The following is a 27,617-nucleotide window of genomic DNA, read 5'->3' on the forward strand; positions in this document are numbered from 1 at the left end:
ATGCACCCCAGCAAAACTCCTTCCTCCCGTAGCATAGAGCAGCCCGCGCCGGCGGGGTGTTGCATGTTGGGATCTGTAGTTTCCAAGCCATCTCTGTTCCCCGTGGCAACGATACCAACTTGCAGCAGTTTTACATCGTAGGCGTAGCGTTCTGGATCTGGGTAAATTGCAGAGATGACCCTTAGATGAGGTTTGGGTATCCCCGAGCTTAAAAAAAACCCCCAAAGCATTAAAAGCCAATATGAAAATGTGTACTAGAAGTGGTTATCTATGAATGACTTGCAATAAACAGGTATGAGACTTAATTGTATGTTGTCAATTACTGTAGTATTGACAGTGGGTCCTCCGTACAGCTAGCGTGCCCTGCTGATGTTATTTTTATCCCAGCAGAGTAGTGGTAGAATAAACACATTAAACACCGGCAAGGAAATTTTTCAACGTGACAGAGGCGTCCCAAACCACTAACCACGGTGCTCTTAGCATGACATAGGAAAAGGGCTGTTTCCTTTTTATTTTATGTTGGTTCTGCTCAAATGTACCTGGTTTATGTCCACAAAGTTACATTAGCTAATTGTCAACCTGTTTCATTTGTACTTGGGTAAACATTTGCTTTGTACTGTGTATAAATGGTTCCGAGGTGTGCTCCTCAGCTGTCTCAATACAGACATTAATTTCGCTTTGTAATGCCATCATACGAAATACATTAAGCTGGTTTTTGACAAACGAAAGCTACCTGGTCAAGTAGTTTCTGCGGCATGCATGCTACCTTCTAATCCATGGTTATCCCCAGCGTTAAGGAGGCAGTAAGGCCAGCTGCTGTCGGGAGACGACGTATAGTTGCACGACAGCGATGAGGGATCCGTACGGCGACTCGTGTCGCTGCAGCACCGGGGAGTTCAGACTATAAGAAAATGGTGGATGTGAAGAACAGATGCTCCTGTTACACCGAGTTAGTTTCTGCGCAGCTGATGCGCTTAGCCTAGTTTATTTCATGGAAACTTTTAAGCTGGATCTAGTCCAACATCCAGGGAAGCCTATTGCTGCCCTTGATTTGAGCGGGTTTTATATCGAGCCCATTCAGGTCTCCGATTGCAAGTAGTTCAATAGGGGTTTTATTTTTTTTTTCCTTCTTAAGTTTCCATAAGCGTTCAGCGTGAGGGTAATGGCTCAGCACCGACTGAAAGTGTTTTAAAGTTGAATTTTGCCTCGGAAGGATTTGTGCTGTGGAAAGTCAGAACAGTCAGCTCAATGGCACGAAAACTCATCCTCGGGGCAAGGAGAGCCCGCGGGTGCCTGGCTGTGTGCTGGCGAGGCACTGCGGGGAAGTAAGTATTACGGCACAGCCACCCACGCTGCCAGGAAATTGTATAAATGCTTTACCTTGGGCACGGGGTTTTTCTTTATTTGGAACACCCCACCGCTTCCAGAGGGTGTTTGGGGTGAGGAGAAATGTGGGATCCGACCTTTCATGTCTTGCCATTGGAGAGTTATACCCGAGTGTTGTAAATTGGGAAGATTTCTGTTCAGTCAAGATCACGGATGAGAGAGAAAATCACGTGTTATTCTCAACGTACGAGTTAAATTCTATTTGCCATTGTTCACAAATAAAAGAATTTTTTTTTCCCCTTTTACAATAACTTTTTCTTTAGAGTGGCAGAAGAAAAAAAAAAAAGTATTTAATGTGTTTGCATTTGTCCACGAGAGGTTTAAAGAAAACCACCAAAAACCCAATAAGCTGTTTGAGCTGTGGCAAACCCAGGTTACATAAAGGGGCCGGGGCTGCCGAGGGATTAGTCGGCGGCATTACTGGTGGCGATAAGCGCTCCAAGTTCTGCTCGCTCTTCGCTCACTTTTATTTTAGAAACAGTCGCTCTGAGCCATATGTTGAAAACTGCCTGGGGTTAGTTTTTGAGGCTGTCGGGGTTAGATTCCCACCAAAGAAAGAAGGAAGGAAAATTCGGATTTAAGGAACGCTCAGTAATATCCAGTACCCGGCTATTATTTTATCTCACCACTTAGGGTCCCAGTATGGGAGCTGAGTTGTTGAGAAGCAGACTGCAGTTTTTCCGAAAACTCCTGCCTCGCTTTATTGGTGGCTTAGTTTATCCATCTCAAAAATAGATTTAGCAGTATTTTCAAAAGGCAGCTATTAAAAGCACTTCTAGTTTTTAAATGCCTTTGAGGTCTGTCTCAGTGCTTAAGTGGACCTTTTAACTGCTGCTTTTTAGGATAAATAGTAAGTGTAAAAATAAATCTCTTCCTCTCCTAATTGTCAGGCGGGATGAAACTTAAAACTCGATCCCCTTCTACCTATTCGTTTAATTCAGCGTGTTTATACTTCTTATCTTTGGATCATTCGCTCACAGCTTCCAGAGCAGCAACTGAAGGATGACAGAGGAACTATGTGCTAATTTTTATGTCAAAAATAGCTTTCACCTTTAAACGCACAAGGCTCAGTGACTGTTTTCTAATTAGAAAAAGAATGCCTGAGCCTCTATCGTGAATCCATTTTACAGCTGTGTTCAGATTTGACTGTCAGCCCCTGGTTAAAATTTAGTTCTGAGGTCCTGACCTAGAAACAAACCTTTTTTGGTATTGCTGTGGAAAAAGTATTTCAGTGCTAAGAGAAACTGAGCCAGGCTGTCCAGCTAGCTCCCTCATCGCTGGCTGGCGAGACGCTCAATGTTAAATTAATTTTGTCGTACATTGCATCTCCCTGAAGCCCAAGTAAAGACCGCTGGGAAAGCTGGGCTTACGATTTTTAAAAAGAATAGATTTTTTTTTTGTTACTGTTCTTCAGGTTTCTGGGCTAATTTCAGCCATTTTTAAAAGCCCTGGGTTTTTCTTTAAGGAAGCATAAACGCTTTTTGAAAACCAGTCATTTATTGTAAAACATTTCAACATGGGCATCTGAAATTACCGGTTGCGTCAGACTGTAGACATTTGCTTTCCTTGCAAAGCGTTTCCAATAGGTACCTCCAGAATCAACCCATATAGTAAAAAACCACGGGGCATTTTCAGAATGTATGGCAGCTTTTGTTTTTCAGAGAAGGCAGAAATACTCCATTCACCTTTTCACTTAGTTGTTCTCACCAGCTGTCAAGACAAAAACATTTGTGTTCTGTGTTTTCTGTGCAAGGTTTGTTTTCCAGGGAATTATCAATTTCGTTGGAACTGGCTGAATTAAATTCACTATTTTAATTCTTCATAGTTGTGTATTTCTATTCCCATTTCTTTTTACTTCTAGCGTCACTAGCAGCTAAGACCCATATCAAAGGACAGTAAAGAAATTTGATAAAATCACCTGTTTCCCCTGAAACAAGCCTGGATTAGGAAAAGAGATTGCAGTCAACAAAGCTCGCTGCAAGGCGCTGTGTCACAGAAAAGATGCTGATCTGCGTTTAACTTTGGCAAAGCAAATGTTGTGGCACACGTACACACCGAAAGCCGAAGGTTTGCCTCTAATGTTTTCACTCTTACTGATGTCTGTGTTCCTTGTCAAAGCCTTACAGATTTTTACCCAGGCTAAGGATCGCTTAGCTGCCAGACACGGATGAAACGATTGAGCGGGCAAAAAAAATCTCTGCATGGAGAGCCATCCGGTGAGAGCGTTGGACCATCCCGAACGCGTGCTCGGGGTCTGGCACCCACAGATGTGCTTCCGAGCCGGTCTGGCTGTGGCAGGGTGCTGCCGGAGGCCGGCCGCGGGTGCCCGGAGGTGCGGTGTTCCTCCCGCAGCGTGTCCAGAAAGGTTTGGAGAGCTACGAGGGAAGCGGAGGCCCTGACCTGCTGCTGTTCGCGGTCTCACCCTGGTCTCTGCAAAACGGAAAGCGTTTGCCCTGTGTAAATTGGCTCCTGTAATTTGTAAGAGGAGATGACTTCCCGTCCTGAGCTGTTATGTGGTATGGCTGCAAGCTGTCAGACGCTGTAGCGCTGTATACCGGAGACGCCTGCTTTCTATCTGTGGTCGAAGTGATGCTTTGTTATAATCCGTCTCTCGTGTCCAGCCCCTGGGGCAGGAGCGGCGTGTCCCCTTCCTTACCCCGCGTGTGCACGGGGCTGGGGTTCCGAAATCCAGGAGCCTGGGATGCGCAAAAGCTGCGGAGCAGATAGACCAGCCCCAGCAAGCAGCTTCTCCGCGGGATGCTGCCCCGCACCCGGGCTGGCCAGGGCCGGAGGTGCCCGACTCCACAGCCGGGGGGGCTGGGGAAGCCTGGGGGCAGCGCGGGGGGTCCTGAGGCCCCCCCCCCCCCCCCCCCCCCAGACCGCCGTCAGGGGCCGTCTCACCCCCAGGGCCGGGCAGGCCCGGGGTGGCGGCGGGTCGGGCCCCCGCGGGGGCAGAGGGGACGGGCGGTACCGGCCCCTCGACGCCTCCGGCCGGGCAGAAACGGGACGCCGCGCTCCTCCAAGGGGGGACGCCCCGGCCCGTGGTGGGGGGGCACGTCCAGACCTGTGGGGGGGGTCACCCAGGCCCCGAGGGGGGCCCCAAGCGACCCCCGTCCCCGCTGCATTTCGGCCCGGCCGCCGCTAGGCCCCGCTCCCAGCGCCCCCCCGGCCCGGCCCGGCCCCGGCCCCGGCCCCGCCGCGCCGCCCCCAGCTGTCGGGCACGGCGGCCGCCCCCGCCCCCGCCCGCCCGCCACGTACGTCTCCCGTCCCGGCTCCTTTCCATGGTTCCCGGCGTGACTGGTGCCTGCCGCCGCCGCCCCCGCAGCGCGGCGCCGACCGCCGGTAAGGGGGGGGCGGGCCGGGGCTCTTTGTGCGCCGCGCCGGGCCGGGCCGGGCTGGGCCTGGGGCAGGCGGGCGGCGCCTCTCGGCCTGCGCTGGGCCGCGGCCCGGAGCCTCGCGGGCTCAGCCGGGGCCGGGCGGGGAGCGGGGGGGGGGCGGCCCCGGGGCTGCGCGGCGGGGACGGCGGCCGCCCCCGAGTCCCGGCGGGGCGGAGGGTACCGCCGGTTCGGCCTCCAGCGGGGCCCGGGCGGAGCGGCCGGGTCCGGGGCCGCGCCTGTTGCGGCTGCCCGGCCGCCCCCCTCCGGAGCCGGGCTGTGAGCCGGACGGTCGCGGCCGCAGCCCAGCGGCCTGGCCCCGCCGCTTCTCCCGGCTCCTCACCTCCCGGCGGAGCCCCTCGGCCGTGCCTGGGGCCCCGCTCCCGCCGGGCACCGGGAGGGTCCCGCAGAAGCCGTCCCGTGCGGGGAGAGCCCTTAGGGAGGCGTGGGTGCGGCTGAGCCCACTGCCACAGCGCGGGTGGGGCGCACGGAGAAGCGTCCCCGTCCCCGTGTGGGGCCGGGAGCAGGACGGCAGACCCCAGCCGCGGGGCAGGACCGGGCTGCCGGCAGCACCCGCATCCCCCTCTGCCCCCGGAGCATCGCCGCTCCCTGAGCATCACCCCTTCGGAGCGTGGGGTGCGTGGGCAGGGTTTGGGGTTTGGTGGCTTCCTGCAGGGTGCCATCCCCTTCCTCCGCACCCTGGAGGGGTGACATCTCTGCCGCGGTGGGTCACAGCTTAGCGAAGGAACCGCGGCAGGGCCCTGGCGTACCAAGGCATTGGCGGTCGCCTCCGGGACTCGGGGTTATTTGTGGACCCCCGGCCAGGTGCCCAGCCACATCTCCCCATAAGGATGGACGGCACCGTCCCGCCAGGCTGCTCCTCGCCCAGGGTTCCCGGCCAGCGCTGGAGTTGCCACCAATGGGTTGTGGGCAAACGGCAATGGAGAAGGGTTTGAGAGCTGCCTCGCCTGTGGAAGTCACCGTTCAAAGCAGCGCTCTCGTGCACTGTCTGTCTCGTCAGGCGGGTTGGAAAGACTCCTTTTTATTATTTTTTTAAAAAGCAGTGGAGTCGCACCTCCTCCTCACACCTCCTCCTGCTGCTACCACTGACAACAAACGTGGGGGACGGAGCGGTAAGGATATCTGCGCGGGAAAGCCGCCGTCCTGGGCTGACCCCGAGGCTGTGACTGGGGCTTTGCTGGTGGGACTGCCCCGTGACGGGGGGAGCTGTGGCTCTCTTCGCCTCCTCCTCGTTCATCTATAATGACACAGACTGAAGCGGCGTCTGTTCCGCTGCAAAGCTTTTTGTGATTTTCACGGAGTTTTTCCCATGGAAGCACCTGACTGGAGCCCGGCAGCGGGGCAGCAAGACCCCAGGGGAGCTGTGCACCTCTGGGAGGGGAGATCGGTGCCGGCGGTTGGGCTAGAGGAAAGCCGTCAGCAGTCCTCGCTGCAGAGGAGACCCAGCCTGTCATCAGCTCGCTGTGCCTTTCTTGTCGCTCCCTGTCATTGGCCTTTCCCGCCATGATGTCCAACCACCCCGGCAGTGTGGTGAGGATGTGCCTGATGCCGGCAGAGCCTCACACACCGATCCCCAGGTGCCCACAGTCCCTTCCCGGTGCCGGAGCCTCCGATTGCCAAAAGTGTTTCCTTCAAAGACAGGTCAAAGGCGCCCATCCTCTTCCCAGCCGCAGAATTCCCAAGAAAGTTTTGACTTCCACAGCATTTTATTAAAAAAGAGCTTTCAAATTAAAAAACTCCAACAAACCAATGTCTAACCTGTGCACCGACACCTAACCTTTTCCCCCGGCCAGATCCGCGATGTCGCTGAGCACGCTGAGCAGGCTTTGCCTTCGTGGCGGTGCTGTGGTCCCCCTCCACCCCGGGGCTGATAAGAGCACGTGGGGAGCGAGCAGGGTGTCCCAGCGCGATAGCGAGCGCTCGGTACTTATCTGTCTGCACAAACACCCTCTGCGGGGGCGAAGATAACAGGGGGGTGCTGCGGATGTTGGTGTTCGGAGGGAATGGCCGGGAGAGGAGCTGGAGGGTCATTTGCGCCCGGTGTCTGTGCCGTGAGGGTAAAATCCCGAGGGAGGACCTGCGGGGAGGGGGCTGCTGCCGCAACCCTCTGGGTACGCTCGCTGGCCAGCGTTGCAGGGTGCTCATGGTCAGAGCCAGGAAGCTTTTGAGCAGTGTGTGCTAATGATAATTGCATACTATAAAATAAGAAATATGCTTGAAATAATAACGTGGAGCCCCTTGCAGGTGTGAAAGGTGGTGGTGATGGGTCCCTCTCTTGTGGCCCGGCCAGGGCAGCAGCATCGCTGTCCCCGTGGCCAGGGTGAGGAGGGATGTTGGCTGGAGCCTTGTCTCTGCTCGGTGGCACTGGGCTTGCAGCAGTGGTTCAGGGACCACGTTTTCCCACGCCTTGGTCCCATTTTTGGCTGTTCTGCTGGTTCCCTGGGGTCAGTGCGGGAGCCGGGTGGGCACAGCGGTGTGCGAGGCGAGTGGGACAGGGAGCCTGGCTGGCACAACAGTCCCTAAATGGAATAGGGAAGTTGGGAGGGGAAAGAAACCCACCCCAGCTGGGTGGAAAGCTGGCTGAAAATAGCAGGAAAGGAGAACACGGGGAACATCTGGGTCCGGCTCTTGCACCACTTCCGTCGGGTGCGTGGTGGCTGCCACCTCCAGGCGATGGTGGTTGAGACTCGGCTCCTCTGTCAGGCAGCCCTGCCTGCGGTGCGTCCCCATCGCTGCTCCGGCAGTGCCGAAACCGCCGGTGTCCCGCGAGCGTCGGCTGCCGGCCAGCCTCTTCCCCTGCGCGGGGGGCCTCCCCGTGTGCCCCGGTGGTGCTGGGGGGGGGCAGGCTGCAGTGCCCCCATCCGCCGTGCCCCCGTCCCGCCCCGCCGGCCGCCTTTGATGCGGGTGAGTGGCAGGTCCATTGTGGCCCCTTTGTGCCTCCCTCGGTTCTCGGGGTCCGCACAAAACCTGCCATGGAAACCAAAGCCAGCCGCTGCCCCAGGAAACCCGCAGGCGCAATTAGGAAATGCAAATATAAATGCAAATTCCTGCGCAGCCTTCCAGGGCCCAGAAAGTTGTCCCTGGGCCACTGATTTGCCAGGCCGGTGGTGTCCCCAGCTGCGGGAATGGGGAAGGCATGGGGCAGGACTGGGCAGGCAGCAAGAGCTGGGGTGAGCTGCTTTTGGGGTGCCTTGGGCTCTTCCCCAGCTGCCCCGTGCTCGGCGACGGGAGGAAGGGGCCATCTCAGCCCGTGCTGAGCGGTGACTCATAGGTGACAATATGACATTGATATTTTTTTCCATCCTCTTGGTTGCCCAGCGACAAACAAACAAACAAGTGTCTTAGAACCCAAACTAACTGCCTTGCAGGAGCCGTCCCCTCCTGCCACGGCTGTGTGTGGCGGGGCTCCGGCGTGTCCCCGTCACTGGTGGTTCTGCCTGTATCTTCTGGGGTTTGTTCTGGGGAGATAACTGGCTGTCTCACATCCTCTGCAGCTGCGGTGTGTGAGCCTGGCAGAAGGAAGGCAGGCTGCCAGCTCGCTGGTAAGGACCCCCCTCACCAAAGTGCACCAGGAATAGATGGAAAAGGAGTTAAAATCTACCCACAAATAACTCCAGAAACCACAAACGCTTCAGGTCTTCATTTTCTAGGTGGCATTTATGAGCGATGGATGCTCTGGCCCTTCCTCGGGTCCCCAGAGGAGCGTGTGTGGGTGGAGTGGGGATAATGGGGCTGAAGAGGATGGAGGGGAGAGCGGGGAGGTTAAGGGAGGATGCTCATCTGAGCAATTCCCCTCCCCGGGGGGAAGCAATAAAGTTTTTTTTTTCCCATCTGCTAGAGGAGCTGTAGCCAGGAGCTGGGGAGATGAGGCTGGCGCATGGAGGGCATCGTCCGCAACAATAATCCGTGTGGCGAAGGGCAGAACCTTTATGCGCCGATCTGAGCCCAATCTAGGGCTATACTGTTTAAAACCAAGCATTGCTGATGCTTTTATTTTTCCCAGCTGCAGCCCCTAGGTCCTTTCCTATCGGTGGCTGAAGTGGTGCAGGATGTGCGTCCCCATTAGCGGTGCTTTCCCCCAGCCCCAGTCCGCTTTATTGCTGGGAAATGAGCTCTGACTCCTGGAAGTGGTATTTCTTCCTTCTGCCTGACAGCTTGTCGATCCCTGCCCTCGCTCGCTTCCCCAGGGAAGGTGCACGCAGCGGGGCACGCCAGCACACCGGCAATGGAGCCTTGCTGCTCTCCTTGGCGTAGGAAAGCAGGGCTTGAACACGGGGAAAATAGGCAGGTCGTCTCCAGAAAATGGAGCATGGCACGCTGCTAGGTGGGTTACGGTGACATTCAGGCTCAAAGCTGATTTTAATATTTGCCTCGGTTACGGAGTCAGTTACAGCAGTGGTTCTTTTCTTTGCCACCACGCTTCCAGGCAGAGGTTGAACGCGCACGAGTGTGCCCTTTGCAGCAGCCGGGGAGTGCGTGGAGGCACCGCGGGCTGCGCCAGCACCCTCCTCCCTCGGGCACAGCCCTGCCTTCACTTCCAGGTGCCACCTGCGAGGGGACGGGGAGCACGGCGGGGGCCAGGAGCCAGGGCACAGCTCACGGGCAGGGACCTGCCGCTGCTCCCCGCCACGTCTCTGCGGAGCCGGGCTGGGCACGGGCGGGGGAGCGGTGGCCGGAGCCCCGGCCGATGGAGGTGGGTGGCGTGGGAGCACATGCCGGGGCCGTAAGGCAGCGGTGGGGACGGAGGATGGCCTTCCATGGGGATTCCCGGGCTCCTGGAGCCTAAACTGTTGCTCATAAAGTGCTTGTGGCTTCGAACCTCCCCGGCTGGCAATTGCCACGGTCAGGCCAGTGCAAAGCAAGTGGGACGGGATGGCGATGGGGTTGTACGTGACTTAATTACGCAAACTTAAAAATAACGGAACAGAAGCAAGATGGGATTTTGAAGACGAACGTGACCTAGTTCGGTGGTTGGGCACAGCAAGCGGCCGGCGGGCGAAGGGGGCGGCGGGCAGAGCTGCTGCTCAGGGGCTCTGGGTTTCCCTCGCCACCGAGACACAGGGCTGAGCTGGCACAGGAGCAGGCTCTGCTGCTGAGCTTGACAGGAGACTGAGAGCTTATCTGAGCATTGGCCTGGCTTCAAATCCGGGTTAGCATCCCGTATAATTTCCGTGATGTGCTGTGATGGAGCAGAAGGAACGGAGCAAACTCAATACTTTGGCTTTCGAGGGCTTTTCTGTCCCCCGTGAGCCCCATTGTGCCAGAGATGGAGGAGCCTGTTCTCGAGCCTGGCTGGAAACGCTTCTGCAGGAGGGGCCTGACGTATTGGCGTTAATTAAATATCTGTCCCTGGCGAGGTATAGCATTTCAAGCAGGTTCTCCTCTGCTGAGCAATGTCACCCGGCGCGAGGGAGGACAAAAGACTGGTGCAATTACAGTGTGACGCCGTGTCCCAGGACAACGAGGATACGGCAGCGCCTGAATTGTCAGCTCGGTGCTTTCGCGGGATAGCTTGCATCAGCCATATGGCTTAGTGACTCATTAAAAAAAAAAAAAAAAAAGAGCTCCTCCATTTGCAACTTAATTAGTCCTTTTCTTCCCCCCAGTCTTGGCTCACAGCGATCCCGACTTGTAAGCGCGGTGCTGAGAGGCACTGTGAGCTGAGCAGGGCTGCGGCCGGATCCTGCCTTTGGCGTGGCAGCAGCGTGGGCTCATCCTGGATGCCGAGGGATGGGTGACTGTGCCGGGCAGCTGGCACGGGCATCGGGCCGGAGCCTTTTCACTGGCTTTATTGCTGCATCGCTGCCATGCTGTGTAGCAGGGGGCTGGGGAGGAGGGAGAAGCCAGGTGTCCTGCCTGGGCATGCAGACTGGTGTCTTCTGCTTTACCTCTGCACCCAAAATACCTGCAGGGTGCCCCCGGGCTCCCTTGGCTTCCCCAGGGAGGCTCTGCCAGGGTGCCTGCACCCGCTCGCCTTCCCGGAGGGCACGCAGGAGCCAGCTGATGAGCAGCCTGGCAGAGTCCCCGCGCTCGCACGCCTGCTCGTCGGTACGGTCAAGTTGTCGTAAAAGAGCAAAAGCACAGGAAGGCGACGGCTTGGGACGCCTGCGGCTCTCCTCTTTCACGCCGGCTTATTCCTGTCTGCTCATCGCCACGTCGTCCCCGTTGCTGCATGTCCCTGTTGTCCCCCCTGTGCCACCCTCGTCCTGTCCCCGGGGACACCTGAAGCTGCAGACGTGGCGATGGAGGCGCAGGACTTTCCCATGCGGGTTCACCACGCGCATGGCATGGAAACCCAGGGACTTTCCTCCTCCTGGGCTGTGGTTTAGGGCCCCGAGGGAAGGGGTTGCCAGCAGCTGGTGCAGTGATCACCTTTAAATCTTTTCACCAGATCCTCATGGCCAGGGGCCTGTCCTGGTAAATAATTCACCCTGCCGTCAGTCGGAGTTTTACTCGACTAATTTTGTTTCCATAGAAACTCGTGTGGTCTCACCGCTCCACCGCCACGGAGCCTCGGGCAAATCAATAAGTTTTTTTTTGTTTTTTGTTTTTTTTTAACTTTGCATGTTAAGCGATGGCCCTTAAACCCTGACGACGGGAGAGCAGCAGCCCGAGACGCTGGCGACTGGGCGGCACCTCGGTGCTGCCTTTGCCTGCGCCGCCTCCTGTGCTGGCCCTGGTCCGTGCTGCCTGTCCCTGCCTGTCCCTGCCCGTCCCTGCCAGGCTGCCTGGCTTTGCAGGATGCCCAGGGCTGGATCCTGCTGAGATGCTCTGCACCATCGGGCTGGGGCAGGGTAAGCCCAGTCTAATCCCAGTTCATTCCGGTCCATTCCCAGTATGTTCCCGCAATGCAAAGAGCTGGAGGGGAAGGGGCTGCCTCTGCCCAAGCTCTTTTTCTCTTTTTTCCCCCTCCTGTCCTTTAATTTCTTTGACCCTTGACCTAAAATGGCAAATTAGCATTTGTGAATCAGCCGCGCTAATTAGCCAGGGAGCAGGGCCAGCCCTGCGCACAGCCTGGGTTCTCTTTCGCCTGCTCCTCATTAGGTGCTCGCTGACCAAATCTAACCCCAAAATTGCCCAAACGTGGCTCCTCCACGCACCCTGCCCTGGGTCAGGCCCCGGGGAGAGCCGCACACCTTTGTCTCTGCAGGAATTTTTATTCTCTTTCGCTCCCTGCGGCTTCCCGGTGCTTTTGTGCCGAGCCGGGGGCACAAAGGGAGAAGAAGGGATAAGCGGTTAAAGACGGGTTTGTGTGACATATGGTGCGAGGGCTTTGCGTGATGGCTGCGGCCAGCGCCGGGGGAGACGCGAGCGGGCACCGGGGTGCCTGGGCTTCCCTCCTGCGAGGCTTGAGATGGATGGGTAAACTGAGGCGGGGAGTTTGGCGATGGGCTCGGGGCTTTCCCGCGGGATGGAGGCAGCGCTGGCACCCGGACCGTGCTGCTGTCGCGTGTGCCTTTGCACCGGGCAGCACTTGCTCCTCGTAGCTGTTTCAGACGAGCTCTAAGCTGATTTTTCACTGGGACGGGTGGGTTTTGATGTCGGCCGTGAGAGCCGGAGGAGGAAAGGTCGCTGATGTTCAGCCACCTCGCGGAATAATCTTATATCGGCCTGTCTGCTTTGGGCAACCTCTTGCATCTAATTTATTACACGTTGATACAAGACGGAGTTGAACAGAGATGCAGTTAAACCATACAAAGGGATGCTGGGTTACTTTTAATCGCTCACACTTGCTTGACCTATTTTTTTTTAATCCCTTCCTGGAAACCTTATTTCATGTTTGAATTCCCTCAACTATTTTAGGAATGTCGTCCTACCAAGATCAAATTACCTTCAATGAAACCAGTGCAAGGCAGCCTCGCAAGGCAGGCGACTTTTTGATTAAGATCTAGCGCTACCTCATTAATACAGGCTTAGTTTGGGGCGGCGGGGGGGCGGGGGGCTGTAATTCTGGCATGGCAAATGTGTGAAAGCCGGGGATTAGCGCGGCGTGATGCCGAAGGGCAGGGGGTGGCTCTGCCCTCGCTTGGCAGAGGGGGCCGGGGGCATCCCGGCATGGCCGCGCTGCGGGACCCCCTTGCAGCCCTGCGCATCCCGCTGCATCCCGGCACTCCGTCCGGGAGGATGGCATGGCCGGCCGCAGCTGGGCGAGCGATGGGTGCCCCGAGGCAGCAGCAGTCGCCGCGTCTTCTCTTAAACGTGGTTATCGTGCATTTCGGAGCGCAGGTCTGGCCGCAGGCTCCCCAGTAAAACCGTCAGGTGAGAACGCTCTGGCAGTAACGCTGGCGATGCCCCGCGTCGGGACCAGAATCGCCCCACGGCTCTCCCTGGTCCCCTCTGGGCGGCTGCTCTGGCTTTGAACGCTGTTCTCTGAGCCAGGAGGGGAATTGCGTTTCGCAGAGAGGTACGTGCTGCGCAGGTTCTCAAACAGGGCTTACTTCTGCTCTCCTCCCTGATTGCTTTTTACTTTGAAAAGGGCTTAAACCCAGCCATTTTAATACGTGGTAGAACAAGTATTAAAGGGGATCCTCAGGTGCTTATTTGTTTCTGTGAAAAGGGATTTGCCGTTTTGCCAGGCTGCTGGCCTGGGAGGAGTGCATGCGCATCCCCGGCGGTGGGCAGAAAGGCGATGGGGGGGATTTTGGAGAGTCTGACAGAGCCCCATCCTGCACAGCATCCTCAGGGCGTGCTCTGCCTTTCAGTTTGCTGGTAGACACTACTGTAATTTTTGTTCCCGACCACTTTTCATCCCAATTTCAATCCTATTATAGTCATACCTGCACCCACCACGCTGTCAGGTTCCCGGACTTCTCGTTGCTGTATCGAGCAATCCCTTTGCAGGGGCCTGGCTGCAAATCTGCGCTGGCCAAAGCTGTTATTTCTGGTTTAACATCCCTAGTTTTGAGACTTCCTCCAAGAGTCTTCCCTCCAGAAGCCGGGGCACTGGCAGCCCTTGTCTCTAGATAATCCCGTGCATGGAAATGCCTTCTGCATTTCTGCTCTGATCTACAAATGCAGCATGGCAATAGAAGGGGGGGAAAGGGCTGGGCTGGTTTAGCAGTGTTTGAGCAATCCCATCTGTTGTCTGAGCTGCAGCAGACACTGGGGAAGGGAACATTCGCGTTTGCGCTTGGTGCCAAGGCTCTTCCCTGAGCTGCGAGGGCTGCGAGCGATCAGTCCCAGTGCTTTTACAGCTGTTCGCTCCTCCGTTCGGGCTGCGCTGCTCTCAGAGCTGAGCAACTGTTGTTTCCAGCATGACGTTACCGGTTGGACCAACCGCCGGGATTATCCAGCTGCTCGCCTGCACCGTTCCCGGATGGCTGATGGCCGAGCTGCAGGCAGCCTCGTCCGTGCCTTGCACCGTGCTTGCTCCCGGCTGGAGCTGACCCGAAGCGCCCGCAGCCTCTTGGGCTGTCCCTTGATGTGAAAAGTCCATTTCTGCGAGGTATCGGGTGCCCCGCACCCAGGGTTGGGTGAAAACCGGCTTTGTAGAGGCGGGATGCCGGCCGGCACAGGAGGACGTGCTCCCCCAGGCTGTGATTGCCTTATCTGCTCCTTGATGAACGTAATTAAGGGTTTCTCTGCGGCTGTGAGGTCTTGTTCTTGGCGCTGGCTCAGGCGAGGGCAGATCTGAGTTGTGCAAGTCGTTAGCGGCTCTGGCAGGAGAAGAGGCAGGGTGCACCCATGGGCTTGCAGGGCTGAGCCTCCTCCCCGAAGGTCAGCTTTTCTTTGGTCTTCCTTTCTGTTTTTTAAGTGATGAGCTAATGGCAGGAGCCAGACCCAAAGGTGCGCCTGAGCACAGCGTGCAGTGAGAAAGCAACCGTGGACGTGTGCAGGACAGCACCCCGTGCCACCCTGGCTAGGCGGCGATGGCAAAACCCACGTGGGCGTTTTCTGTGCTAGCCCCCGTCCCTGCTGTGGAAGTGGCAACGGGGAATCCTTTCCTGCGGGTCTGGTGGCACAGCTCTGCGCTGTGCGGTGGGATGTCACCTGGCACTTTCTCCGCAGCGCAGGTCAGTGCCGGGACAGCCACGGCTGCCGGCTGCGGAGGCGGCTCAGCAGGGACCTGCCACCGTGTCCCCAGGGCAAGCCAGGACGGGCACTGCCCGTGCCCTGCGGCAGGGATGGGAGGTTTTACCCCGTGCTGCCGGGGCTGGTGGGGGCCGCAGGGGCAGTGCCAGCCCCACCAGGGTCCCTGCTGCCACCTCGCTGCTCCCCGCGACCCACGGGACGGGGCCATGCGCACCCAGAGCTTGCAAAGCCTTTAAGCTCCTCCTGTGATGGACGCAACAGGAGGGCAAAGGATTACGCCTGTGCCTGGGTTGGGATGAATGAATAACAGCATTCAGGGTCCTTTTTGCGTGATAGCAGGGAGGAACTATTTTAAGGCAGGAGGAAAGTTGATCAGGAAACAGCTAAACGAGTAATCACAGCCTAATTTTGCAAACGGGGGGCACGAGGCAAAGAGAAGCCCAGCCCGCGCGTGTGCTCGCACCTGAGCTGGCGGTCAGACACCAGCTTTCTTCCGTCCTTTCTGGGAAACGTGAATGATTTTGCTTTTCCTGGCATCTTCCCATCCCCTCATTGACATCACGGAAATCAGGGCCCGTGGTGTGCTGAGCCCCTTCCCCGCACCAGCGGCTGGGGGTCCCGCTGCCCTCCCCACCGCCCGCCTGAAAGGGGAAGATGCCGATGCGGACAAGCAGGAATCGGGGAGGATCCTGCGAATACATCAACTGGTTCATCTTTCACATTAACTTGTGCTGATGTTGTGACTTTCTTTTCTCTGGATTTTAACTCGTGCTGGTGTAGTGGTTTGTGTTTCTCTGGATTAGCAGCAGGACTTTAAAAAATGGGTTTAAACGCCTGCGTTTGCAGTGTATCACCGCCGTCGGCTCTGCCCGCAGCGGTGTTTGTCCGTGGGGCACGTGGAGCGGCCCTGGGCTGTGCCGGGGCACTGGCTGCACCTCGGTTTTGCCCAACGCGCCCTTCGTGGCAGCGTCCCGCCAGCCCCGCAGCCTCCGGGCGTATTTCAGGGGCTGGGAAGGTCCCAGCAGCGCGATCCCTTGGCGTTGTTTGGAGCCAGATGTGCAGCAGAGCCTTTTTGGCGTGTAAATATCTCGTCCCCATCCCTAATTTAGTTCATCTTCTGACCAGAAGCGTTCAGTTGCTCGGCGCGTTGCTGCGCTCAGTCACGCTATCCAGCGTGGGCTGCGATTTCGGTGACGTGACGTTGACTAACAGCGTCCCCAGCACAGAGGCGTTTGCGTCGGGAGGAGCCGGTCCCTCCCCGGCGGGGCAGAGGGATTGCGGGGGGATTGCCAACGCCTGGCGCGTGGTGGGCTGGGGGCTTTCGCTCCGGTAAATGGGATTTCCCAGCCTTCGTGGTTACAGAGAAGACCTTAAATATACACTCAAAGGTCAAACACTGGGAGACAACGACCCCCAGCCACAGGCTGTTCTTGTTACTTTATAGATCTTAGCATTTTAAATAGATCTGGGAATTTCCAAGCCCATTTCCTGATTTTTTGGGGGGGCTGATTTTACTGTTTGAGGTTTATGGGCTAGCATGGCATTGCTGAGCTAATGGTTCTCTGCAGAAGCTCTCATCTTTATATTCGGATCGTGTGTGTGTTTGCAGCGTCTCCTATATAACCTGTTTGCCCCTTGATGTCCAGGCTCTTTCCCCATCCTCTTGAGCAGCCAAATCTTTTAAGCAGCGTGTGTGCCCTGTGAATGTGTTATAACTCAATTTAATACGTGACTAAACCAGCCATGCAATATTGCAATTAAAGCATAATACCAGAGGTGCGAACAATGCCGGCTTTTTGCTATGAGTGAGTCATGATAGCAGAGGAGGAACCGAGAAGCTGTATTTATTAATTGACTCCAGCAGATTTATTTGTCCTCGGTGAATAGAGCCGGGCAGGGCTGTCGGAATTGTTCCTGCTCCGCTGGCACAACGCTGCTCCGCGCCTGGCTCCTGACGAGCAGGAGCCGATCCCGGGGACAGAGGACGACTGCGGGGATGGAGACGGTTCTGGGCTGAGTGATCTGTTAAATGCTTTTTGTTAATGAGCATGGGGGTTCCTCGAAATGGCCCCTCGAGCCAGCAGTGAACTGCCTGCTGCTTTGCCGCCGGTCCCATCCTGCGGGATGAGCAAATGGCTCGGGGGAGGTGGGGTCCCTGCGGGGCCATCGGTGCGTCCTGGGGTCCCCAGCTGCCTTTCCCACCCGGAATGGTCTGTTTGCAGCACAGCCACCCCGTGCCCCCTGGGAGCATCGGCTGGAGGGCCCCGTGGCACCGTGCTCAGCGCAGGGACCACCGCCCGCAGCCGGGGTGCAGGCTCTGGCCGGGTGCCGGTGTTTGCGGGGGGCTGCCGTTCGGGCTCTCTCGCGGGGCTCGGCGGCACGCTCGGTGCATCTGATGGTGACGGCATCCAGGATTACCAAAGAGCCAGGGAGGGAAGGTGGAGCAGGAATCATCCTCCCATCCTCTGGAGGTGTCAGCAGTTCCTCTGGGTCCTGAGCCAGAGCAGGGCTGTCCCTGGGCACAAAACCGGGGTTAACCACCGTTGCAAACGTAAACCTCCTCCCAGAGTTCGCACCGAGTTTCCCAGGTTTTGCGAGTGCGTTTTGCTCTTGGCAGCCTCTGGAAGCCCCTTGGAGCAGCTCGGAGCTGCGAGCCGGCGCGGTGGCCGAGGCCGGGCGATGCCGGGGACGTGGCTGTCGGAGCCGGCCTGGCTGCGGGCAGCCGAGAGCCCGGGTGACCTTCAGAGGTGACTGCTCCGCTTAATGGCTTTGAATCTGATTATAGCCTGTTTCGCTAAGAAATGTGCTTGGCACGTTCTTCTGAATTAAATACCATTTTAGGGACAGTTGTCTTGAACTCTCTGCCTGCCGCTTAGGAAAAAGCCTTTGAAAATGATATTACGGATCAAAAGTGTTCCTGGGGTAATTCTGTTTCAACAGTGGAGTTAATCCAGAACTGAATTTGGCCCTGCATTTCCAAATGAGAAGCGGTAGCTGTATAATCTGTTTATGGTTTTAAAGTGAATGTTAATCTTGGATTTGGTGGCTTTTCCCAAGGGTCGATTTGCCCTGCTGCAGAGTATTTTAGCCCCTTGCTCTGAAACTCTCTGAGCCGACTCCATTTTTTATTTTAAAGAGAGAATTTACTGTGTTTATAAATACATGTGAAACCTGGAAACGTTAAACCTGGGGAGCCCTCGGTGGTGGAAGTAATGGCATTTTTCTTACCTGGCATTTTGTTTGTACGGCACCTGGCACAGCACATCCGAGCTCCGGCGTGCCGCCTCGCTGCAGCGATGGGACGGTCCCACGAGGACGTGGTCGGATGGGTCAAATTGAACCGAATTTCCCCTGCTGAGACGGGGATCTCGTGGTACCCCTGGGCACCCTGTCCTGCGGGTGACTTTCTCTCCTCTCCCCTCCGCAGGTGGGAGGATGCTGCAGCGTGCCGGGGGCTGACGCGCGGTGCCGCCGGCCGCGGGGAGCGGGACCCCCGCAGCCCGCCCATGCTCCCCGCCGGCTGCCGGGGCAGCGCCCCGTGACGAGTGGCGGTGGGCGCCCGCCTTGCCGTGGCCGGGACCGCAGCCGCCTTGTCCTTGTGCCAGCCGCCCCACCATGACGAGCCTCTTCCGTCGGAGCAGCAGCAACGGCAGCTCGCGCGGCGGCTCCTCCGCCCAGGAGCTCAACAACAGCCGCCCCGCCAGGCAGGTCCGCCGGCTGGAGTTCAACCAGGCCATGGAGGACTTCAAGACCATGTTCCCCAGCATGGACTACGACATCATCGAGTGTGTCTTGAGGGCCAACAACGGCGCCGTGGATGCCACCATCGACCAGCTCCTGCAGATGAACCTGGACAGCAGCGGCTGCGATGACAGCTCGGACTCAGAGGACAGCATCCCCCCCGAGGTAACCCCTGCCGGTGCTCCCCGGCACACGGCTATGGGTGGGGGTCCCCTGCCTGCACTCCTGGCTGCCACGGCGGGCTCATCACGAGCGGGCAGCTCAGTCTCATCCTGCCTCGTTTCTGCCTGGGCACGGTGCTCCTCGGCTGCTGCAGGCAGGCAGAGGTTTGAGTGTTGGATTCGGCTGACGTGGAGCGTGCAGCCTGGCTGGTTTGTCTTGGGCAGTGCTTGATGCTCAAGCCAAAGTGCTCTCCTCCTTCCCTCCTACCCCAAAACCCAACAGAGCCCCTTCTGCTGCTGTCAGAGGGCCCCCAAAGGCAGGGATAGGCTCACCCACCTGAAACGCGGTGCCTCGTCCCTTGAGAGCAGCACCTCCAAACCCCGCCAAAAGCCCCCCGGTGCAGGGGGACCGGTGCCGGGAGGTTGCCCCCCTCGTCTCTGCAGCGGCGTTCAGCCGGTCCCATTCCCGCTTTGCTGCCACGTGTGGGGGCCCAGCCCGGCGGGGAGCGTTTCCCTGGCTCACCCTCACCCCATCCTCTCGCCCTGCAGATCTTGGAGCGGACCCTGGAGCCGGACAGCTCGGATGAGGAGCCCCCTCCTGTCTACTCCCCTCCTGCCTACGAGAGCCAGGCATTCGGCAGTCGCTACCCCCGCGCGCCGCCCACCCCGCCGCCCCGGTGAGCCCCCAACCCCGTGCTGCGGCAGCACCAGGCCTTCTGCTCGTGGTGGCCAGCAAAGCACCCTGTGCCCGGCGGGTCTTGCTGTGCGTTCGCTGGCCCCGGCAAGGGGCATCTGGCATCTGTTTGCTAGGGCTGGCTGAGCCGCAGCCAAGGGAGATGAATGAAGCTCACAGCTGGCTAAAAAATCCCTGTGAGGCCTTAAAAAGTGAACAGCTGAAGGGCCCGGAAAGCCACTCTGGCAGCGTGTGGAATGGCAAAAATCAGCTACCAGAGGCGGGGAGCGCTTGCCCGCGCTCAAAAAACACCAGGTGCTGGGCAGCCGCAGCCCTGCGCGTCGTGGCGCTCGGCACCAGAGGCCTCGGGGCGGTTTGACTTGCTGCCGCCGGGTTGCTGAATCTCGGGGGTCTCTGGCGCTGCAGGGTTTTGGCTCTCCCCCAGCAGCACCGCCTCAGCCGTAGGCTTGGGGCTTGTGGGAAAGCAAGCGTCGGTGCCCTGGCTGCCTCCGTGCCGGCCATGTCGGATGAAGGTGCTGCTGGCTGTGCGTGACATCTGGTGAGAGACGTTCACCAGCTTTGTAAGGAAAATCCTGCAGTGCTAGGGCTGTTTTCTGGGAGTCTGGGCAAAATGGGGAGGAGAAGGGAAATCCAGCCTGTCCAGTTGTGGGGCAAGGCTTGAAAAGCAGCTCCCCAAAATTTCAAAGCGGCTAGGAAGGCCTTTGGCTCTCCAGAGCTAATGCTCACGCTGCGGGTCTGGGAGGCGTGCTGTGGTTCCTTGGCTCCCCGGACCGCTGGCAGAGCTGGGCAGGGGGGTTGCTGGCCCAGCCCTGTGTCCCACTGCTGTGGCAGACATCGGTGGGTTTCTCCATCACCAGAGACGCTGTCTGTCCTTGCCCACAGGATGGATGTGCCGGGGCCCGGCAGCACCCCAGCGCCCGGGCGCTACAGGAACTGGAACCCGCCACTCCTGGGCAACCTCCCCGAGGACTTCCTCCGCATCCTGCCCCAGCAGACCGCTGGCACACAGGTGAGGCTCGCCGCCCCTTCCAGGGCTCCACGGTGTGGCATGGAGCACCAAACCCGGTCCTCGGCCATCCTGAGCTTGCAGTGTCAGTGCTCAGAAAGCTCACGGAGTCACAAGGGGTTGCAGGTGCCTTTCTGCCCACATAGGGCAAGCAGCGCCCTGTGGGGAACGAGCAGCCCCAGCACAGACCGTGCTGGGCACCCGGCTCAGCTCCGGGCACGCCGCATCCCCGGGGTGTCCCTCAGCCCCTTTGCTCCCACAGGAGCCAGAGCCCTCCTGGCACGGTGAGGGGCTGGGGGTGCTGCAGGCACCCTGCCTTCCCCGTGCATCAGCTCCTACCTCCCTTTTTGGCTCCAAAGGCAGCCTGCCACGTTTTCATAAATGATTGCCCTGGAAGTTGAGCTTCGCGGGTTATATTACCTTTCTGGGAATAGGAACGTGCCAATTCATTTGGGCTCAGGGGGAGGAGAGGAGCAGCTGCCCTTTTCTTTCCCTGGTAATTGTGTGCTTTTTCTTTTTATGGCGCTCTGAGAGCAGCTACAAATCAGATAAATATTGTAGGCGAGGATGAGGTTGCGGCTGTATGGCATGGCTCTGCTGCTCCCCAGGTGCGAATGCACCGGGAGCTGGGGGAGAGCGTGGGGTGCCTCGCACAGGGACGGTTGTCAGCAGGAAATCGCGGTCTCTGCTTTTTAGATAGGGGGAAATAAGAGCAGCGACGCTGACCACGATCCTTCTCCCTCACCTCCGCACCAGGTTCTGTCTTGGCTCAACCCCACGGTTTTAAGTTAAAAATCTTCGCAAGTCTGTGCTCTGCAAAGTTGCTGAGGCATCGGTTCCTCCCCGTGCCATGCTGAGACCAGAGCTCCCCATCCCCACATGGGACGTCGGTCCCTTCCTGCCTCTGCCCGTCCCCCTTCCCGCGGGGCGGAGGTGGCGGTGCCCTGTCCCCATGTCCCCTTTGCAGCAGCATCGTCCCGAGCACAGCCCGGCCGAGGGGGACGCTGCCCCGGGCTGTCGGGCACAGGGTGTAGGATGGAGGGACCCCGCTGGGGAGCAGCAGGTGATGGCTGCTGGGGCTGGGGGTGCAGTGGCGTAATGGAGGAGCAAAAGGCTGAGCTCAGCCCGAGGCGCTGCCGCAAGGAGCCTCCTGCACATGCCGGCGCAGGCACTGACACCACTGACCGACCTCTGCCATGTTTGCCTCCTGGCCAGGGCTCCCACGGATGCCGGCAGCCCACACTGCGGGCGCTCGCCCCGCGGGGCCAGGGCTCCCTGGAGCAGGAGCGGCGGTGGAAGCAGTACCTGGAGGACGAGCGGATCGCACTCTTCCTGCAGAATGAAGAGTTCATGAAGGAGCTCCAGAGGAACCGGGATTTCCTCCTCGCCCTGGAGAGAGGTGAGAAGCACCTTCCAAAACATCTGCCTCTGCTTTTTGGGTGCGTGCCTCCCCCTGGGATGCTGGCTGGCTCCCGGCAGCGCTGCCCTGCCTGTGGTGTTGTGGCTCGTGCCAAAGCAGAGCCAGCGCAGGATGCGGCCAGGCTGGTGGTGGGTGGTCCGACCTGCTGACACTGGGCAGCGGGCTGCTCCCCAGGCTCCTGCTCCTGGCGCTCAGCCGCCTGCCACGAGGTTCTCCTCCCCCCGCCCGCCTCTCTGCCATGTCTCTGGCAAAGCCCAGCAAAATCCCTAGCAGGGAGCCTCGGAAATGTCCTCTGAGCCCAGCCTGGCCAGTGTGCCCCCCCGGGCTGTGTGCCCTCCCCAGGGGCTGGCAGGACCCGAACTGGAGAGCAGTTCTGCCACGATTGCTCCTTCCCTGTCACCACACTCCTTCCCGGTGAGCCGGCAGCTCGCCTGGCACTGTGGGGAGGGCTCAGGGGTGTTCGTGGTTTTGCTGCCGCTGAGCAAAGAGCCGTCCTTCCCCTTCCTCACGCTGCCCGCCGGCCATCTCCCTCAGAGGTCTTGCTGCTAGGACCCCGCAAACCACCAGCGTCCTCGCTGCTGGGCTCGGCCCCGGCCGCCACGGCTGGAAAACCACCGGCGCGCTTGTGGCGTGCTTGCAGTTCCTCTATGGTGGTGAGAGGAGCTCTCCCACCTGCTGCTGCGGCCTCCCACCGAAGCGCTTGTGGTCGCCGTGCTGAGGCGAAGGGCTCTCAGCGCCGGAGCAGTGAAGGTGCTGGGCGAGAGGCCGCCTTCCTCCTGTGCTCGGCCCCGGCCCTGCTCCTGCCGTGCCGAGCCCCCCCGGGTGCAGAGGACAGGATCTTCGTTCCCGAGCTGTCGCAGGGGAGAGGTTTGTTGTCCCTGGAGCACGGCAGAGGCCAGAAGCACGTCCCTGAGGAGGAGCACATCTCTGGAGAGCTTTTATAGCTTTTTGGTAGATCGTTTCTACCCGGAGCACGGCACATCTTGTCCCACGGCAGGATGTACTTTGGCAGGGGGTGCTTCCCTGTTACCTCGGGGCTGCAGCCCGGCTGTGCAGAAACTCCCTTGCTGGGCTGGGTCAGGCCATTCCCGTGGCGGCTGAGCTGCTGTGGGATGCCGGGAAGCCCGAGCTCCCTCCCTTGCTGTCAGCCTGTCCCTCCGCAGCCATGGGGACCGTGAGAGGAGCCGCGTGCACTGCCTCGGGGGTCTGATCGAGTGGGGCACCGGGCTTTTTGTTTTTCAGATCGACTGAAATACGAGTCAAAAAAATCTAAGTCAACCAGTGTTGCTGTCAGCAACGACTTTGGTTTCTCCTCCGTAATACCAGGTAACTTTGAAGATGCAGGTGAGCAGCTCCTGTGTTCCCAGCCCTCTGCCGCTGCTGGCTGCCCGGCAGGTGGGGGGGAGGAAACTGGCTGATCCCCCCCCGCGCCGGAGAGGAGCTGGTGGGTGATGAGGATGGGTGCTGCTGCCCTCCCCATGTGGAGGTGCTCCTGTGTCCTGCCTCCGTCCATCCCTGTGGGTGGGAGCTGGGATCCAGTTCCCAGGGGAGACAAAGCCGGGGCAGAGGATTGTGCCTGGGAGGCATAATGACCGTTCCCCGGTAATCCTGATTAACCTCGGGGAGTGGAGCAGCTGCCCGGGTTCAGAATTAGAGCTGGTGTCTGTCCATGTCCCCGTGCGGGAGCGGGCAAGACGCAGTGGCTGAGCGGCGTGGCGGAGCTCCGGCTGGGCACGTGGTGCTTCGAGGGCACCCGGACCTGGGGAAGGGGCACGGGCCGAAGGGAGGGGCACAAGGACGTGGCTGTTGGGGTCTCTGGTCCACCTGACCCAGTCGCTGGGATGCCTGAACTTCTGCTCCTGACCCGGTGGCCCTGCCGTCCCGGGTACTGAGCACGGGCACGATCTAATACCCAGAGTGCAATTAGTGCCCGGGGTAATTTGGGGGTACCGTCCCTGGAGCAGCACAGAGGGAGGCTGCCCGCTCTGCAGCGGTGCTGGGGGGGGACTGAGCTGCCGCTCGCCCCACGTCCGCTCACAGGCGGCTCAAGGTGGGCAGCCCCGCGGGGCTGAGGCTGTGCTGTGAGCCCACGTCTCTGCACCCGCAGTCTCAGGGGTTATTTCTGCAGAGGGTCCTTGTCCGGAGCCAGCCCCCACGTGCCAGTGCCCTCATCCTGCCTGCTCTTGCTCAGCTCTGCTCATGACAGGGCTGCGCTTCGCTAGCGCAGAAACTGGGTCATGGAAATGATTTGTCTCAGCCTCCCCTCGCCGCGCACGCACTCCCGGTGACCAGATGTTTGCCTTCCAGGTGACGTAGCCCCCTCTGTAACCAGCGAGGCCGGCGGTGCTGTGTCTGACGATGCCTTATTCAGAGACAAATTGAAACACATGGGAAAATGTGAGTCGGTGTGCAGGCTCTGCGTTGGCAGCGGGACGCCTGCGAGGGCTGGAGGGGCGGTGGGAGCGGAGCGGGCAGGGGAAGAGCCGGCAGCATTGCTCGGTGCTCCTCGCTTACGCAGCGTGCCCGCTCTGTGTGCGCGTGCCTGTGCGTGCACCTCAGCCGGCACACGCGTGTCTGCTAGCACACGTGCCAGGGGGTTTCTCGTCACCTCTCTCAGCAGCTGGGCACACGCATCCCCGTTACCCCAGGAGTCACGCAGAGGGCTGGCACGCTGGCAGGCGAGGCACGGGCCACTGCACGCTGCGGTGGCAGGTTGTGCTCTGACGGTGCTCAGCCCCGGCAGCGGTGCTTTGGGGCTGAGTTTCTGTCTGCGCTTCACAGTCCTGGGCTGGCGCGTCCCTGCCCTGCGGTGCTCTCCTCACCAGCGGCAGGGAGCTCCTGTGCCGCACGCCAGGGCTGGGTACCAGCAGGACGGACAGGAGACGGAGACCTGGGTCCCGGTGTCCCGGCTCTGCGCTGTCCCTGTGCCCCTGGTGCATGTGAGGGTTGTGGTGTGAGTCGAGGATGCAGGCGGTGTTGGGGAATAGAGGAATTTCTGAGCAGGGTTTGTGAGAATCCTAGAAAAGCAAGCAGAGGGTTTGCTCTAACTCTCCCTTTTCCAATCCCTTCCTCTTAGCAAGTCGCAGCCTGCTTCTCCTGTCACAAAACAGACCGAGGTCTTTGGGCAGTTTGAGTGGGGCTGCAGCCAGCTGAGACACCGGGGAGGTGTGGGTCAGTCGTGCGTAGGGAAGGTCATGAAAATCCCAGTGAAAGGGTAAAAACGTCAGCCCCCCCGCCAGGGACCAACGTGTCCGTGTTGGTCGCAGGACCCGGCTCTCCGAGCCCGGCAGCCCTGTGTGGTCCCGGTGTTTCCAGGCAAACCCGGGGTATTGGCGTCGGGGCATGGGTGGCTCTCGCACCGCTGGCCCTGGCCGTCTCCTCCCCACCACCCATGGCAGCTTTGGGAAGGGTTCTGGGGTGAGACCCTCACTCGGCTGCTTCCTTCCAGCCACACGCAAGAAGCTGTTTGAACTCGCCAGAGCCTTCTCCGAGAAGACGAAGATGAGGAAATCGAAAAGAAAACACTTGTTGAAGCACCAGGTGTATCCTAAAAGGGGCTGGGGGCTGCGGGGGTGCGGGGCTGTCGGAGCAGCCTTGCTTGGGTGCTCCCGGGGACTCCCCAGGGCCGTGGTCTGGCTGGAGCCTCCCGGCCGCCTCTCACGGCTGGGCCGTGGTCTGGGAAGGGCGATGGTGGTACTGCGGCCATGTCCCAGCCCCACAACTGGTTTTCCTTAGCGGAGGGCACAGGATGGGGACGGCAGCTTCCACAGCAAATCTTCTCGACGACGTCGAAGGACACTCGTGCGGTAAGAAACACCGTGCCGTGCCATGCCATGCGCGCTGTGCTCAGCAGGGTTACCTGGGGTCCCACGGTGCCCGGCCGCATCCCACCCTGCGCCATCGTCCTGCTGGAGTGGGCTCCTGTGGGGCTGTGCTGGGACATGGCCACCCAGGGAACGGGCTCGCCCCTGGTCCCGCGTGGCTCTCCAGTGAGAGGATCTCTTTTGGGGAGACGCGGGGGCTTGCAGCCGGGATGGGCAGCCCTGTGAGATGTGTAGCTCGGGGTTGGGGCACGGTCCTGGCAAATCTGTCATCAGCCAGCTTTGCACAGAGGTGGGTCTTGGCAGTGGGTTTTGTGCCAGCCCCGACCACCCCTGCGGCTGGCTCAGGCGTGACCACGTCGCAGAAATGTCTCCGTGGGCCAAAACCTCCTTTCAGTGTTCTCAGGCGTGTTTTGGCGGAGTCCCCGTGTCCCAGTCCCTGGGTATTGTCTGTCTGGGTGAGGAAATCCCTGTCCCAGGGCAGGGGCCGGGCGTCCTCCGCGCTGGGGCACCTCGCTGGGGCTGGGACCACGGTGCGGTGGCCGGTGTACCAGCGTGGAAGTGACTGCAGCCCCCGACAGCCCCCACCTGCCTCTGCCTTTCAGATGAAGACTTCCAAGCACGGAGGCATCAGCTCCGGGAGGAGGAGGAGATGCCGAAGGAAGGGCAGTAAATGGTGAGAGGCACCTGGGGACGTACGCTTCCCGGTGAGCCCGCAAACGGCCCCGTCCGTCCATCTGTCCTGGCTGGAGGGGGCAGCCGGGTGCTCTGGGTCAGGTCCAGAGCGAGTCCAGGGGGGGGGACGAGCCCCAGTAGCAGCCGTGGGGGCCGTGGCTGGTAACGGCCTGGGTGCCACAACGGGACGGTGCCGGTGCTGGCCACGGTGTGGCTGAGGCTGAGCACGCGCCGTTCTCCTTCCCTTCCCTTCTCCTCCCCTCCAGGTCCCAGTGCTGGGGTTTATTGCTGGCACACAACATGCACAAGGCTTCATAAGAAGATGGCTGAAAAAGGAAAAAAACCACCCAACAAATAACCCAGTTTTTTGGCTGTTCCCCCTCTGCTGTTGTACTCCTCCGAAGTACAAGTGTTGAAGTGAGGCACAATGTTTTCTTACCAGCGGTTTGAAAACAACTTCTCCTATCTAGCAAATCAGCCAAAAAGGAAAAAAAAAAAAAAAGGAAAAAAAAGTTGGCAGCTGATGTGGGCTGCTGCTGCTGCGGAGCCAGTGGAGCTCAGCCTTGGGAGGAGCAGCGTCCCGCCTGCTCTCTCGGTCTGAGCAGCGTCGCAGGAGGAATGAAAATCAGTTGTACTAACGAGGATGCATTCACACGTGGGATCTGCTTGGCCAGAGCACTCCTGAACATATCTCTGTAGCGATCTGATGTAACTTTACTCTGCGCACACAGGAAAAAAAAAACCCACGTGAGAAAGAGAACCTAACAGCCGTTGTCTACTATCGCTAGGAGTAATGAGCAGAGATTCAGATCAGGTAATAGTCAAATAATATAAATTGTTTATAAAAGGAAAGGCCTTCTTTTCCTAGGCATTTCACTTTGAATTAAACCTTTGCCTTCGGCATTGCTAAAACTGCCTTGAAGTCCGGACACTTTGTGGGCCGTGGCGTGGCTCACGTCCCGGCCGGGCCGGTGCCGCAGTGGGGCAGGACGGCGGGGCAGCACCAAGGGCTGGATTTCGCATCGGTGTAACCCTCGCTGCCGCAGCAGGACACGTCCCGCCGGGCGCGCCGTGCCGCTGGTGGTGCTGGCTGCCGGACAGGGCGCTCAGCGGCTTTGGGGGTACCCCCACCATAGGCGAGACGCAAAGCCCGAGCTGGGGGCTTTGCAGCTGAGGCTGACAGAGGTGTTTTCGGCACGGGGTGTTTGCACAAGGGCTCGTGAGCGCCGCCGGGTTTGGTGCGGGGCCGGGGCTGGCCCAGTGGCAGGAGCAGAGCACCCTTCCTC

At 59.2% G+C, this 27,617-nt stretch overlaps 2 protein-coding genes across 16 annotated transcripts; one reads left to right on the forward strand and one right to left on the reverse strand.

Annotated features, from left to right (window-relative positions):
- On the reverse strand, positions 1–5,769 carry LOC129214957 (translation initiation factor IF-2-like). 12 transcript variants are annotated; one of them, XM_054847367.1, is made up of 6 exons: positions 4,645–5,769; positions 3,442–3,816; positions 2,921–3,096; positions 1,381–1,519; positions 734–901; positions 1–157 (listed from the first exon to the last, which is right to left on the reverse strand). In XM_054847367.1, the coding sequence occupies exons 1-3, from the start codon at positions 5,441–5,443 to the stop codon at positions 3,080–3,082; spliced, it is 1,191 nt and encodes a 396-aa protein (XP_054703342.1). In that variant the 5' UTR covers positions 5,444–5,769; the 3' UTR covers positions 1–157; positions 734–901; positions 1,381–1,519; positions 2,921–3,079. The 12 variants fall into 12 exon arrangements, 10 of the variants coding, with proteins under 10 accessions (XP_054703342.1, XP_054703336.1, XP_054703340.1 ...); XM_054847361.1 differs by having other exon boundaries at positions 3,305–3,816; XR_008579859.1 differs by lacking the exon at positions 3,442–3,816 and having other exon boundaries at positions 4,645–4,783.
- CUEDC1 (CUE domain containing 1) lies at positions 4,594–27,247 on the forward strand. 4 transcript variants are annotated; one of them, XM_054847369.1, is made up of 11 exons: positions 4,594–4,728; positions 18,241–18,719; positions 19,265–19,392; positions 20,292–20,418; positions 21,631–21,814; positions 23,078–23,161; positions 24,143–24,232; positions 25,284–25,377; positions 25,583–25,641; positions 26,262–26,363; positions 26,598–27,247. In XM_054847369.1, exons 2-10 carry the CDS (start codon positions 18,429–18,431, stop codon positions 26,327–26,329), a joined length of 1,125 nt encoding a protein of 374 aa, XP_054703344.1. In that variant the 5' UTR covers positions 4,594–4,728; positions 18,241–18,428; the 3' UTR covers positions 26,330–26,363; positions 26,598–27,247. The 4 variants fall into 4 exon arrangements, with proteins under 4 accessions (XP_054703344.1, XP_054703343.1, XP_054703345.1 ...); XM_054847368.1 differs by having other exon boundaries at positions 26,262–26,332; XM_054847370.1 differs by lacking the exon at positions 4,594–4,728 and adding an exon at positions 6,787–6,892.
- The last annotated feature ends 370 nt before the right edge of the window (positions 27,248–27,617 follow it).

Source organism: Grus americana, chromosome 19 (genome assembly GCF_028858705.1).
Source record: "Grus americana isolate bGruAme1 chromosome 19, bGruAme1.mat, whole genome shotgun sequence".
In the NCBI taxonomy this organism is placed as follows: Eukaryota; Metazoa; Chordata; class Aves; order Gruiformes; family Gruidae; genus Grus; species Grus americana.

What these genes read in the sequence shown, in the direction of transcription:
- CUEDC1 (XM_054847369.1), top strand. Translation starts at nt 18,429, where the DNA reads ATGACGAGCCTCTTCCGTCGGAGCAGCAGCAACGGCAGCTCGCGCGGC. An exon ending in AGGACAGCATCCCCCCCGAG is followed by an intron (nt 18,720 to 19,264) that starts GTAACCCCTGCC and finishes CTCGCCCTGCAG; the next exon opens with ATCTTGGAGCGGACCCTGGA. An exon ending in CACTTGTTGAAGCACCAGGT is followed by an intron (nt 25,378 to 25,582) that starts GTATCCTAAAAG and finishes CGGAGGGCACAG; the next exon opens with GATGGGGACGGCAGCTTCCA.
- LOC129214957 (XM_054847364.1), bottom strand. Translation starts at nt 5,443, where the DNA reads ATGGCACCCTGCAGGAAGCCACCAAACCCCAAACCCTGCCCACGCACC. An exon ending in AAGGAGCCGGGACGGGAGAC is followed by an intron (nt 3,817 to 4,644) that starts GTACGTGGCGGG and finishes TCCGTTTTGCAG; the next exon opens with AGACCAGGGTGAGACCGCGA.